Source organism: Crotalus tigris, unplaced genomic scaffold, assembly GCF_016545835.1.
Source record: "Crotalus tigris isolate CLP2741 ecotype Arizona unplaced genomic scaffold, ASM1654583v1 scf7180000024513.1755786, whole genome shotgun sequence".
Taxonomy (NCBI): Eukaryota; Metazoa; Chordata; class Lepidosauria; order Squamata; family Viperidae; genus Crotalus; species Crotalus tigris.
In genome coordinates, this window is record NW_024100685.1 from 1,724,141 (window position 1) to 1,739,233 (window position 15,093).

General features: G+C 44.6%; 2 protein-coding genes across 10 annotated transcripts in view; one reads left to right on the forward strand and one right to left on the reverse strand.

Moving 5' to 3' along the window:
* The window catches only part of LOC120303927 (ribosome biogenesis protein WDR12 homolog), a 69,874-nt gene that overhangs the window by 49,678 nt on the left and 5,103 nt on the right, over positions 1-15,093 (forward strand). The gene's annotated exons all lie outside the window — the stretch shown is intronic.
* Positions 1-15,093, reverse strand: part of LOC120303925 (maestro heat-like repeat family member 5) — a 51,517-nt gene that overhangs the window by 29,044 nt on the left and 7,380 nt on the right. For 4 of the 6 annotated variants that reach the window (XM_039333874.1, XM_039333876.1, XM_039333873.1 and 1 more), the window contains 7 exons: positions 13,577-13,632; positions 12,272-12,379; positions 10,681-10,797; positions 5,853-5,972; positions 5,414-5,539; positions 4,555-4,677; positions 3,466-3,545 (listed from right to left, as the gene is read on the reverse strand). In XM_039333874.1, coding sequence (XP_039189808.1) covers positions 3,466-3,545; positions 4,555-4,677; positions 5,414-5,539; positions 5,853-5,972; positions 10,681-10,797; positions 12,272-12,379; positions 13,577-13,632 — 730 coding nt within the window. Of the gene's footprint in view, positions 1-3,465; positions 3,546-4,554; positions 4,678-5,413; positions 5,540-5,852; positions 5,973-10,680; positions 10,798-12,271; positions 12,380-13,571; positions 13,633-15,093 lie in introns of all 6 variants that reach the window. The other 2 variants (XM_039333879.1, XM_039333875.1) reach the window with 2 other exon arrangements.

Genomic DNA, 15,093 nt, shown 5'->3' on the forward strand with positions numbered 1-15,093 from the left:
CCGGGAAGGGCTCCCCTCCCAAAAGTCTAAAGGCAGGACAAGGAGAAAGAGCTGCCTCTCGCCCGGATCCAACACTAATTCTCCTCTGCCTTATTTCAGTCACATCCCTGGTCATGTTCCTGTCTACTGCCCCCACTTTCCCAGGCCTATCAGTAGAAAATAATCTGAAGTACTTTGGACCACCACCACCAACAACAACCCCCCCCCGCCAAATACTAGATCTCAACAGAAAACGGGGTCCACACACTTCAAACTGTACAAGGGTTCACTTAGCAGGCACAGTAGACAGTAGAGGCCCCTCCTCCTCAATTCATGGCTGATTTACCATTTATTGGGAGGTCATCCATCTTGCACTGCATTTGCTCCATTTAATTCATGTCTTGTACTTCAATGATTATGAAATAAATGGATTAATTTATAATTTCACTGTTTTTCTTTGGCTTATTGCCAGCTTGTCCTTGTCTATGGAGATGCTCAGCCATCAAGGCTGTGGTTGTCTTGAAAAAGCACCTTTGAGACAGCTTGTCCATTGTTGCCAATTCCGGAGCAATTCAGGATAAAGAACACAAAAATGTTTCTCCTCCCCCCCCTCGTTTTGACCTCCTAGGTGAGGTGCCATCTACTCTGCTCAAAAGATGAATTGTGAAATGTGATGAATTGTTTAATTACTTCAGAGGAAATTGGTTTTGCTATTAAAGATTGGAAAGGCTCCTGGCACAGATGGATTAACGGCTAAGTACTATAAAATGTTGTGTTAAGAAATGATAGAGCCATTAAAAGAACTTTTTAATGGTATATTGTTGGGAGCTTCGATTCCTCCTTCTTGGCGGAGGGCTTTTATATCATTAATTCCTAAGGAGGATCAGGATCTTACTGAACCTAAAAATTATAGACCTATATCTCTTTGAAATGTAGATTATAAGATTTTTTCTAAAATTTTGACAAATAGATTAATGCAGGTTGTGAAGGACTTAATTCATAGTGATCAATCAGGATTTATAACAAGAAGGTACATGAAGTATAATACAAGACAAATTATTAATTTAATTGAGTATTTGGATAAGAATAATCAGATTCCTGCGGCTTTTATATTTTTGGATGCTGAGAAAGCTTTTGATCAATTAGATTGGAAATTTTTGTTTTTATTAATTGAAAAAATGAATTTTGGAGATAAGTTTTTACATGCTCTCAAGGCTATATATCATCAGCAGTCTGCTCAAATTATTATTAATGGGGGATTGATAGAGACTTTTAATATTGAAAAGGGTACAAGACAAGGTTGTCCATTATCTCCTTTGTTATTTGTGTTGACAATGGAGATTTTGTTAATTCAAATTAGAGAGTCTACATTACTTAAGGGAATAAAAATAAATAATAATGATTATAGATTGAGAGCTTTTGCAGATGATTTGGTTTTAACTTTACAACAACCGATTCAATCGGTTAGTTATCTATTGGAACTTATAACTCAATATGGAAAAGTTTCTGGTTTTAATAACAATAAGACTAAGATATTATCTAAGAATATGACTGAGAAGGATAATGAAACTTTAGTTAGACTTACAGGTTTTCAGATAGTGAAGAAGGTTAAATATTTGGGAGTGTTTATAACTGCTTCTAATGGAAAATTATGTAAGAATAATTATGGAGTATTATGGACAAAAGTACAAAAGGATTTAAATGATTGGAAAAAATTGCAACTGTCGTTGTTGGGGAGAATATCAGCTGTCAAAATGAATGTTCTACCAAACTTTCTTTTTTTGTTTCAAATGATACCTATTTTTAAAAAAAATGCTAATTTGGATGAGTGGCAGAAGGGTATCAATAAATTTATATGGTCTGGGAAGAAACCAAGGGTGAAGTTTAAGATTTTGCAAGATGTTCGTGAAAGAGGAGGGCTTAAAGCACCTAATTTGAAATTATATTATGATGCAGCCGCATTAACTTTGATAAGTGACTGGATTAATTTAACAAATAAAAATATTCTTTCTCTCAAAGGGTGGGATTTATTATATGGTTGGCATGCATACTTAATTTTTAATAAGAAAGTCGATCGGGCTTTTAAATTGCATATTTTAAGAAGTGCCCTACTTCGAGTTTGGAAGAAGTATTATTATAGGTTAAATTATAAAACACCTATTTGGGGGATTCCTGGATATGCAATAGAGGGGATATCGAAGGGGATGAATTTGGGAAAAATTTCGTATAAAGAATTACTTATATGGTCAGATAATGACTTGCAATTAAAATCTTTGGAGGTATTAAGACAAGAGAACATTTTACAGTCATTGAAACAGTCATTGAAACCAATATTTACAAATAGTGGACAGGTGGACTTTAGACAAGAAAGTGGGGATAATATTAGGAGATGAAAATTTGATAATACAGATTAAAGATCAGAACAAGGCTCATATAAAAAGAATTTATAATATCTTAATAGAATTGGATTCGGAAACGGAATTGGTTAAAGATTGTATGGTGAAATGGGCTCAGAATATTCAGGAACCAATCCCATTGGATTTATGGGAGATAATTTGGATTAGAAATGTTAAATTCACACAGGCTCAAAATTTAAGAGAAAATTTTTATAAAATGTTCTATAGGTGGCATTTGGATCCTAAAAAGTTATCTTGTATGTATCCTAATTTACAGCCCAAATGTTGGAGATGTGGTAGTTCTGATGCAACTTATTTTCATACTTGGTGGACTTGCAAAAATATTAAGGCTTTTTGGATTATGATTTGGTGGAACATTCAAAATACTTTTAAAAGGAAGATAAAGTTTACTCCTCAACTATTTTTATTAGGGATTTTTGAGGATTTTGATGTTAAAGAAACTATTTTAATGTTGAATTTAATTACAGCGGCAAGGTTATTGATAGGTCAATATTGGAAGAAAGATTCGTTGCCTACATTAGAAGAATGGACATTTAAGGTTTCCAATCTGGCAGAAATGGCTAAAATTTCTGCTTATTTAAAGGATCATACACAAGAAAGATATATTATGGTATGGAGAAGATGGATAGATTATATTCAGATTAAATATGGAACTGAAAAGTTCCATTTATTTTATGATTAAAAAATAAGTATTAATAATATATAATAATTGTTTATAAACTAATTTGTTTGTAATATGTTATTAAGGTTTAAAGGGAGTTAAGGGTTAAGTATGGTTTTAATTGTTATATAAATTGTTAAACTTGTTTAGCTTATGATTAATATATTTGTTAACTTAATTAGATTATATTTAATACGTTTGATATACCCTGTATTTGGCTCCAGGAAGTGGGGGGTGGGGGTGGGGGGGAGGGTTATTGGGTTTATTTTGTAACTGTTAATAAAACTTTTTAAATTAAAAAAAAAGAAGCCGTCGTGTTGTTACGCAGGGCGCTCGTGAATGTACAGAATGGCCGAAGTCATTCCCCACCGTCCCACCCCATGGGAGGTGAGCCCCCTGCTTCGCTACCTGAGTTCTTTAGCGATATACATCGCGTCTTGACGCACCGTGCTGCCCAGGAGGTGGATGGGTTCCCTCTCTATCAGCACCTGCCAGTCGTGGGAGAGACAGGAGGAGAGAGTGAGTGTCAGCCGGAGAGGCCCACTCACCTGGGTGGCCTCCAGGGGCCTGGAGACAAGCAGGGGACGTGGCCTCACTGGAAACTGAACTGCTCTGAAGAACCACCACTTTGCATTATGGAATGGCCAAGGCCTTCACCAGGTGGGAGGTGCCCTTCTTCGCCGTCTCCCATCCGGCCACACACCTGTCGTCAGTATGCATTTCTTGTCCAGGGGAAAACATACGGGGTGTGTGCGTGTGTCCCGGTTTGCAATCTGACACTCTGCTTTGGTTCTAGGTTGCCTACGACTGCATACATGCATTCATGTTGCCAACTCCTGATGTTTGTGCTATACAGTTCAATATGGATTACTTTCAAGATAGATGCATCTTTGAATACCTTCCCGCATTTTAAAAAGCTTTTCTATTACATTAGAAGCTCTGTCATTATTGAAAGCATTGAGGAATTTGGTAGAGAAATACTTCTGTAATGATGACCCAGCGGGACATGGGTTGTGTAGTCACTACTGTGTGCCTCCAGAAGTTTTGCCAGCCCACTCCAAGCTGGCTGTGTATTGGATAATAGCAATAGCACTTAAACTTATATACCAACCCGTAGTAGTAGTAGTAGTAGTAGTAGTAGTAATAGTAATAATAATAATGATAAAGTTGGAAGGGACCTTGGAGGTCATCTAGTCCAACCCCCTGCTCAGGCAGGAAACCCTAGACCATTTTGGACAAATGGCTGTCCAGTCTCTTCTTAAAAACTTCCAGTGTTGGAGGCAGGTGGTTCCATTGGTTAATTTACAATGTTCTGTATTCTGCCCCCAACAATCTGAGTCTTCATTTTACCAACCTCGAAAGGATGGAAGGCTTGGTCAACCTTGAGCCCCATCATGATCGAACTCCAGGCTGTGGGCAGAGCCGGCCTGCAATCCTACATTCTAACCAGGGCAAGTCCTGGGATTTTTCAGCACAAAGTCAAGGCAGCCTACTTACTATTAGGCACTCCACGAGGCGTGCTTTCGGGTGCAGCCGTATCACCCCGGCTTTCCCCGTGGCCGCAATGGCTTCGAGGAGCATGAGCACAGCAATCAGAAAGCTCTTCTTCAGATTCAGGTCCTAAAGCCGAGAGCAGAAAATGGCTCAGACATCATTGTGGAAAAGCCTGATCAGGGAATTACAGCAGGCACACAGAGAAATTCAGCCAAGGCAGAATTTTCCAACTTGGCACCTTCAAAAACGCAAGTGACTTCCCAGAAATGATCCTGCTGGCTGGGGAACCCTGGAAGGCTGAGCCACATTGCACAAAAAGTCTTGGTATTTTCCTCTTACTGCGCTCTGAGGAGGTGACTGTGTTGGAGGGGTTGCCCCCCCCCCAACTCTGCATGGCTGGGTCATCAGGCTGGCAAGAGGGAGGAGGAGGAAGGAGGAGGAAGAGGAGGAGGGTGCTAGGTGTGTGCACTGCTCTTTTAGGCCTGTTTTCCCCACTTTACTTCACTGTTCTGGGGATAGCGGGGATAGCAAATGGACTTTTTCCTCCCATAGGCACTCCAGAACGGGAGGCTTCTGATGCAGCAGATTGAAATGCCAGCCATTATAAACGGGAAACTTTATCCAGAATAAGAAAACAGACAAAGCCAAAGTCTAGAAACCACTGTCCTGGCCACCAAATGGCCCTGAGGTGCACCATCACAGCCCCGCCCAGCTCAAGAACCTCTTGCTTGCCCCGGCTGAGCTGGGCTGGGTTTCCCCCCCCCCCAGCGAGGCTCTCTTTCCCCATCGCCTTTTGGGTTAGGGGGAAGGTTTGCCGACCGAAGCGGTTCCCTGGCTCAAAGCCTGAACGTGTGCCCAGTACCGAGGGGTCAATAAGGAAGCAGTCGATGAGCCTGGTGACGATGAGCTCCACTCGCGGGAGGACCTCCTCCTTGATGCCCAGAGCCACTCGGCCATAGCAGAGCAGAAGCGTGTTCCGTTGGCAGAGCTGTGGGGAAGAAGGCCCAGACGTCCATCAGCATCCCTGGGAGGGCAAGGAGCCCCCACCCTCCTTGTCGAGGGTGGTAGCTGCCCTGGCGGCTCTGTGCCCAGAGGGACGGCACGAGCCCCAGAGAGGGAACCAAGGACGGGCCCCGGGAGGTGCAGAGAGGGCAGAAGCCTGAGCGCCCCAGGAACAAGTTCATCTTACAAAAACAGGGCTTCCATACCCACATTTATATCCCCCCAACAAGCGCTGTGAAGCTTTAATGAAAAAGAGGATTAGTGGTGTTTTGAGGATGAACTTGATGCTCTAACATTACCTGGCCGGTTTTGGACACAAAGGTCTCTGTGGTGGAAAGATTCCTGCCGAAACTGTCCAGTGCCTTAAAAACTTCATCTATGTGGCGAGAGGCAGCCAGGCCACAAGCAGCAGAGATGCCCTATGGAGGAGGAGGAGGAGGAGGAGGAGGAGGAAAGGGGGGGGGAAGCGGCAGTTAGGAAGAGCTAAGCAGGCACCATGCTCCTCGGAAAGGCCCATCGGATGTCTCCTGAGAGTCTCCTGAGCAGTAGGGCAGGCAGGGAGGTGCTGCTCTGCTTCCAGTTTATCAATTCCGCTGGAAGCAAGCAATGACGTCCGAGGTGAGCCCCTCACAGTCATTAACAGATAGCGCCACAGTGTCCTAAGTTGTCTGGTTATACCGCACTGGAACACCTTCAAAACTGCTAGTTTCTAATGAACTACCCATGGAAGCGTGTAAAACATCACTTGTTTTTTTTTTGCACAGTCTCCCAGGAAATAATTATTCTTAAGAAAATATCTTGTTTGGTAGGTCTGGAAGTTCCCCTCTCTCCAGCTCTGCATGGCCCTACATTTTTTTTAGGAAAGCTTTTATTTATTTACTTACTTATTTACTTATTTAGTTAGTTAGCTGCTTAATTCACTTTCATGATTCCAGGAAGCTTACAGTAAAACAAATACAACACATAAAATACACAATATAAAAATAAAAAGATAGTAGCTGGGCATCATCCAACCAAACATTTATTTACTGTTTTGTTTTTGTTTTGTTTTTTTAAAAAACTTTACAAACTGATTCTTCCATTAGGCCCTGGGCTGGCATAATTTGTGAATTCGCACAAGTAATAGGATTTAAAAATTCTTTTGATATTTCCTGGAGGGATATGTTTTATTGGTTCAATTCTTTTTTAATGACATCAAACTTACATAGTCTTGAATAATTTATGATTAAGTAGCTTATAAATCAATCAAATCAAATCAAATTAAAAATGATATTTCAAGCTAAAAATGACCAGATAAACAAGGAAGGATGGTGTGAAAATACCTATGAGTTTGTGAGAAAGGAAATGAATACTGTTTCAAGAGACACAAGACAAAGAGAGAAAGAGAAGGAGGGGGGGCTGAGAATAATGTAGTGATGTAGATTCTATTCAGATATTTTAAACAATCCAACAGTCTTTCCAATCTACCTGTCTCTGGAGATCCTCAGCCATCCAGGTCCTGGTTGTCCCAAAGGTGCTTTTTTCAGGAGGCGACTGGACCTCCTTGTTTTTCTTTGAAGACGTTTCGCTTCTCATCCAAGAAGCTTCTTCAGTTCTGACTGGATGTTGGGGAATGCAAAGAATATAAATCCTTCCATTCCTCACCATCCAATCAGAGCTGAAAAGCTTCTTGGATGAGAAGCGAAACATCCTCAAAGAAAAAGCATCTTTGGGACAACCATGACCTGAATGACTGAGAATCTCCACAGACATTTAGTGATGCCCTTTGGGATAAATACCCTTCGAATGGTGTGAGAGTATGAACGAATTTCCAGGAAAATTGCAGAATATAGGAACCATTTGCGCTTCATTTTGAGATGCAGACAACGCAGACTCATTCCCAACAACCTGCGCCTGTGTTCAACGGTGAAGGGACACAGGGCAGAAAACATCCTGCAGAAAGCACAGCTCCAACTTCTCAGTGAAAGAATAAGACAGACTAATTTTACATTGAGGTTTTGAACGAGAGACCAGAACGCAAACTCCAAGAACTGAAATCACTTCTACCAACAGAAGTGTTAGAACAGGTCACAAAATTTACAAAGAAGGCACAACTAGCACAACACAACAAGAGCAAAGAAAGACAAAGAGGCAAATTTTCTACCCTACAGCTTAGACAAGAAAAAACACACAAAACAGAAGAACCAACCCAGATGGACAATGACATGTCTCAGAAAACTGACCGGTGGGTGAGAAATACCCAAACAGAAAATATTGTTTTAGCCAAAGGACTGAATTTTGCAGCAACACCAGAACAGCTACCAATTGTCAATCTCCTCACAGTTGCAGAGTCAGCCATCAGGAACAATAAATCGGCAGAACCAGAGGCAGAACAATTAAGGATGGTGCCAAAACACCCCCTCCCAACCTACAATTCAGGAAAGGAATTGAATTGAACTGAAGAAACCCAAACATCATCATCCTGCCAGCTGGTAAAGGAAGACGCACAGCCATCCGGAACACAGATGACCACAAGGTCACGGTGAACACTCTTCTGCCACGTGCCAGGCTCTGAAGAGAGATCCCACCACTAGCAGCTACAAGAAAAAGGTCATTGATTTCTTGCAACAACAATGCCATCGACAAGCTACGATACTACACTCTTTACCCCGGGGAAGCCACACCGTGCATATATGGACTCCCCAAAATCCACAAAGAGGAAACTCCGCTCAGACCAATGGTGAGCAGCGGCAACTCTGTCACCTCCTACAACACTGCAAAACATCTAACTGCCTTATTAGCTTCTCTAGTCGGCAACACCCATCACATCAACAATTCACAGGACTTCGCCAGCAAGGATTGGAAATTAAAACTGGACCTGGATGAGATCACGGCTTCCTGTGATGTGACTTCCCTCTTCACCTGCATTCCAACAACTGAAAATGTCACAGTAGTGAACAAACGACTGCTACAAGACAGGTGACCTCAGGTGACACAACCCACCTCAGTCCAGACAATGCTGGACCTATGCCTGACCATTACCTATTTTAAATACAATGAAGGTTTCTATAGACAAAAACACGGTTGTGCCATGTGCTCACCTGTGTCCCATGTCTACATGGAAGAATTAGAAACCAGAGCCCTGAACTCCTTCTCAGGAACTCTACCCACTCACTGGTATAGGTAATGTGGACAAGATAGTTGGGTCAAGATGAAAACACAGGAATTGGAAGCATTCACCAAACATCAACTCTGTGTACAGATATGTCAAATTCACACCGGAAGATGTTAAGGAAAATAGTCTAGCCTTCCTGGACTGTGCAGTACATATTAAAGAAGACAGAAGCCTTAACATTGAAGTTCACAGAAAACACCCCCCCCCCATAGAGATTAATATTTACATTTTGATTCCCACCACCCACTGGAGCACAAAATGGGAGTTACCAGACCCCTACACCACCGAGCTGAAGGCCTGCCTACCAGCAAACATGGGAAAGAAAAAGAACACATCAAGGAGGCCTTCAGAACTTGTGGCTATCCCAAGTGGGCCTTCATCAAATCCCTCAAAAGACCCAGCAGGAACTCCTCCATAATAGACAAAGAAGAGAACAATAAACAAAGCAACATAGTCATTCCATACATTGCAGGAATATCAGAAAAGCTCAGGAGGATCTTCAGCCAACACAACATACATGCACAGTTCAAATCCAAGAATACACTAAGGCAGAGGCTTGTCTACCCCAAGGATAAACACCCAGACACAAACTGAGCAACATGGTATACGCAGTACAATGCAATGAGCCATCTGCAGATCTGTACATTGGGGAAACAAAACAACCACTTCACAAACACAGGCACAACATAGGAAGACACACCGATCAGGACAAGATTCAGCCGCCCATCTGCATGTAAAAGACAAAGGCCGCTCTGTAGAAGACAGCAAAGTCCACATTCTGGACAGAGAGGACCGCCAATTTTCAGTGATAGAAATAAATGAAAGGTCTTCAAAATTTAAAATTGTAAGAGGAATGAGCTGTAAGAGGAAATAGCTAGCTTAAAGGTAAAACAAAACTAACAGGAAAACTAAAACTAACTGAATAATAGAAAATAACCTATTATTCTAAAAATCCATAAAATAACTAAGAACTTGAAAACAAGTTAAAAGAGCATGATCAATAGACTATTTAATATTATCTGACACACCTTGCATATATTGTTTACTCATTTAAATGCACAGGTAATGTATGATTTAGTATGTTTGGGGAGGGTAGCAGAAATATGTAGAAGGTGGTGGGAGAGAATGTAACTTCATAATACCTCAGACAATGGGGAATGAGGAGGGATGGGTGATTGGAATGCATAAAGATGTTGATTTGATTTGATTTCATCTGTGGAGAAAACCAAGACTTGATGGCTTCTCTCCCCACTTATTGCAATAAACGAAACAAGAGGCCCTCACGGTATATTGGCTGATTATTGGTCAGGAGACTTTGCCTCTGGTTGCGAAGGAAGGAGGCCAGGAGCATATATCAATGAAATAAATTTAAATACAAATCTAAGGACTTTTTTGTCTGGAGTAAACAGCAAACAGTGACTTTGATTTTAGAAAGTTACAAACGGACTAAGGATCCAGATAAATTTGAAATAATACTTTGGAATTTATTACAAAGAAGCCTTCCTGTGGGAAAATACTTTTGTTTTGAATTCTTTAAAAAATAATCTGACTTTACTGTAGGATATTTTTGAACAATGGACTCAGAAATTAATTCTAAGAATGTCTGCCTAAATAGACAAATTGAGGTTAAAAGGGGTATGGAAGAGGAGCAAGTACAATACTACCCCTTTTTCCTCTACTTCTGGAATTATCTGCGTCTATCTGCAACTTTGAAATTCTTCACCAAGACTCTGAAATGCATGGAAGTTTTAAAAAGACGGCCATATCCTAGCAGTGCTGTCTTGCTGGGGAGCTCCCCCCCCCGCACCAAAAGGGAGCCGCCCCCCTGCACCGCCTCCCTCCTCAGCCTGGGCTTTCTCCTCCAGAGGCTCTTCTGCCAGGACCTGCTGAGCTGCTTTGCTTCTCTCCAGCGCAGAGGCAAAAGGAGACCGAGGGTGGCAATTTGCCTACACATCAGGTAGCCGCCCTCTCACCTTTGCCTCGGGGGCTCCTCGCTGGCACATAGCCAGGAGGGTGAAGAGCTGGACCTGGATTAGCTGAGGGTCATCTGAGGCACGCAGGATGGCTCCGCAGTACTGATACAGGAAGATCTGCATAAAGAAGAAATAGCTGTAGCTCTCCAACTCCATGGGGAAAGCTGGAACAAACTTCACTCTGTGTGTGTGTGTGTGTGTGTGTGTGTGTGTGTGTCCATGCCCCCCCCCAATAGTATTGCAAATTCTGTCTGTGCTGTCATCTTCATTTTTCTGTGAAATAATAAGGGCTTCTACTTCAACACCTCCAGCTATTCCACACAAGCTATTGCTCCTGTGCCCAATAGGTTCCAGGGGCTCTCAGAGGACCAAGGCAGAGGAGGATTTCCCTTGACAACCCCCCCCCCACACAAACCGTTGTTCTTGGCACTTTCCCCCTTTTCTTTTGTATAGCTCCATCGCATTGCTCTTTCCTATATGGTTAGGGAATCGTATTTTCTAACCTGCCCTGGGAACCTTTTATTCCAGAGATGAGAAAGACAGTTGAGTGATGTAGCACTTGAGCCAATCCTTCAGTCTGTGGCTTGGCCAGTGACATACATTAAACGGAGATGTTAGTTCAACCAGACTTACATTCAGGTAATGGCAGCATAGCTAAGCCCACATTTTGACACTTTCTCTGCTAGAACCCCATGGAAATCCTTATCACGTCAACATACACAATCTCTGCCAACTTTCCCTGGTCAAATAATATCAGCAACATCAGATCGGTTTGGTATGACTTCTTCCTGCTGATGTCATTCTGGCTCCTGCCAAAGAAGCACCCTTTCTTACCTGCTGACGGACTTTCAGCTTAATAGTGAATCTGCATAACAGCTGAGATTTGAAGAAGAGGGCAGTGAAGTTGCTCTGAGGGCTCCCGTGGGGGGTAGAGAGAGCCAAGCCGGTAGAGAAGCTGGCCTCTAGCCCTGGGTTGGCAGGAGGGTGGCTGAGCGATAGGAAAAGGAGGGGACCCTCCTCAAGGGAGCCAAGAGGCTGGAGTTGGGGCAGATCCATACTCCTGGGAACTCTGGGTGGGTCAGTACATTGGGGTGGTGAAGGGCATGGGATGGCATGGGACGTTTTGATGGGAGGCACAGCCCAGTCCAGTTTAATTGCTCCCAGGCCCTCTGAGCTCATCAGGCCAAGAGGCTGACTGCAGGTTGACAAGAGGACCATAAAGAGCACCAGAAAAGGATCTGGCTCCCTTGGTGGATCATTAGGGGAACGTGAGCCAACAGGGTCCAGCAGCTGCAAGAAAAAGAAACGCCATCCTGGGGAGCATGAATTCAAGGACCGAGTGGAGCAGTCAGGGCAAGAAACAATGGGCTTAAATGGCAAAGAAGCCAGTTTTGGTGGGTCGTGAGAAAGAACTCCTGAACAGAAGCCCTCCACCATAGAATAGTCGGAGGCAGGCAAGTCCTCTTCCCTGGACAAAGAAGTTGCACAGTCCCTCTTGGGGGCTGCAAGAGGCTGGCTAGGTGACCGAAAGCACCCCTGGACCCCCGTTCTGTGGTTTTAGGACAGAAGACAAAGAGGTCTCCCCGCTCACCCGCTCGGGGCTTTGGGTGCTGGATTTCTGGTCCACTTTCCTCAGTGCTTGATTGAGCTCCTCAAAGCAAACTTTGTCGGTGACGTCAATTAAAAGTCGCTCTGCGAACTGTCGGCAGGACATGGAAGAAGCGGAGGGAGGGACATTCAGCTCAGCAGCCGAAGGGCAGCATTTCCAGAGAGGCAGAGATGCTCCCTGGAAGCCGGCACCCAAGGCCCCCTTTCTCACTGCACTTTTCCTCCTCCTCCTCCTCCTCCTCCTCCTCCTCCTCCTCCTCCTCCTCCTCCTCCTCCTCCTCCTCCTCCTCTGAGGCACTGCAGTTGCCTGACCTGCTAAGGCTACAGAGTGGGACGGAGTGATACAATAACATAATGTTTTTTCCTTTGCTTTGATGCACTATTGCCAAAGCACGTTTTGTTACAATCTAGCCTCTTCCCCGCCCCACACTGCTCCAAGCTATTTTCCTGCCTTCCCTCATCATGCCTTTCATAGGTTTCGTAAGTCCCTAACACGAAGTTAGTTGACCACAAGAAGCTAAAGCAGGAAGCAAGCATCTGACCAACACCGGTCACTGGGATAAATGCTTGTGCAAGTGGAGAAGAGGAGCTTTGAAAGAGAGGAGGGGGCTCATTTTATGAAGAGAGCACTAAGATGTGGCACGTGCCTTCTCTGCCATGCCCCCCCCGCCCCCTTACGCAATATCCTTCCCCATGAAGTTGAATCAGCTCCACCCCTCCTGACGCTCCAGAAGGCCCTGGAGACCCGGCTCTGCCGATACGGGTCCGAGTGGAGAAAACAGGACCAGCAGCCATAGCTGCGAGGGAGCTGCTTTCAGCGTGGCCACTGGAAGGAGGATGGACCAGGACGTTTTACTCCAGAGGAAGGGAGGGAAGTGCCAAGAGGCATGCTGACCCTGTGGGAACCAGGTCACACCCTAAGATCCATTTGCTGGGTTTTTCCTCTTTTTCTTACTACCTTTGGGTTCAGCCAGAGAATTTAGGGCGAAGCGCAATGCTGATCATCTGCTCGGTAAAGGGTTTCCTGCCCGAGCAACTCCGTTATTCTGTTATACCTGTTACATTGGCTTACAACCAAATATAAATTTCCAATTTCACTTTCCGTTACTTTGCTGGAAAAGCTCTCCAGCGGAATATTTACTGCATTCTGTTTCTAGCTATTTCTTTTCCCCCCCCCACCTCCGTGCAGATGTGTCTGAGGAGTGGCTTTTAAAGGTTCGGCCTTGCAGCTGAAAGGCCTACACCTTCTATGCAGACCAGATGTCAAGTAGAAGAGCTCTCACCTTACCTCCACCAGCTTTCGTTCCCATACGTCAATCTTCACGGCGTCACTCTCTGTGAAAGCTGCGCACAAGAGAGAAGGAATTACTGACGAGGACCTGAGACCGGGGCACTCGGGAGCATCAGCCGGGCCTGAGGAGACTTTCCCTGGCATCGTTAAGACAAGGCTCTTTACGGAAACTTCGAGCACTGAAGCTCTGATCCGGTGGGCAGCGACCATTCTGGCAGGCTCCTTCTCCAGACTCTTGCCTGTTACGAACTGGGCCATTCCCACTTTGGTCACTGCCTGGGAAGGTGAGGAATAAGGGCAGGGCTGACAGCCACAGGCCAAGCAGCATGGGAGGGGAGGCAGGTGCAACTGGAGTTAATTGCCCCTTTCAGGGGACAAATGTGTATGTGTGTGTGTGGGGGGGGGGAGATCTTGCCACTTGGTCTGGTGAGGGCAAAAGATCTGTTCTTCTTTTCCCTTGGATCCCTGGATACCTGAGAATGGGGTGGCTGGAGGGCAATGTGAGTGGGGTTTAAATGCGGAGTGGGAGGGGGCTCCGTCCCCCACGTTACAGATGCTGAATATTAGGCAGAAGCATCCAAGTGCAGGTTTCATTAGTTATGTCTGATTTCTGTCTAGTGTGGCATTAAAAGGTTGTGTTGGGGTCCTTTGATATGGGAAAGGAAGGGTGAAGGCTGGGGGATGGGGTGGATGAGGAGTGGGAGGGGATAGGCAGCTGTATCAGAAAGGTGATGGAAATCACTCCACCCAGACGGAGATGGTAGGAAACAGGAATGGCAGCTCTCAGAGAAACGGCACTGAAGTCACATCCCAGCCCCCTCTTCAGTGGCCCACGTCTTTGTTACTGATCTAACGGTTAAGGCTAGGAACTGGGAGATGTGAGTTCTAGTGCTGCCTTGGGCATAAAGACCTTGGGCCAATCACTTTCTCTTGGCAAACCAGCTCTGAAAACCCTCACCAAGAAAATTGCAAGCAGGCAGTCTCTGAGAATTGGACGTGATTGAAGGGAAGAAAAATAAATGCAAGATAGTCTGTAATAATTCTCACCTCACCCACATCTTAATCTTGGATGAGAGGGCTGACCTGGTATGCCTTGCTGAAATCTTATTGGGCATCGGGGGTGGGTGGGACGAGCCCTGCTCCTGGTTTTTCCAGTGTTGCAGCTGCCATAGTTTTGGAGCAGGATGTGGTGGGGTTATCTGGGAACCCACAGTGGCCTCCAGAGTTGCTGCTGTGTACATAACTGTATGTGGGACCATGTCTGGGGAGTTGGACTCCAGGGGTCAGATGGAATCACTGATAAAATACCAGCCTGCCTGCTATCCGGTGGCTTCCCTGCTGGAGCTCCTTGACGCTGTGCCCAGGTTGGCAGGGCAGTTCCAAGAAGGGTGGTCTGGGCGGCCTGCTTCTCTGAACCCAGAGAACTTGCTTCAACTGGCTTTTCTGGACCCTGTTCTAACTGGGATTCAGGTGTTGTAATAGTACTGAGATGTCATAGGACATCTTTATGGGGC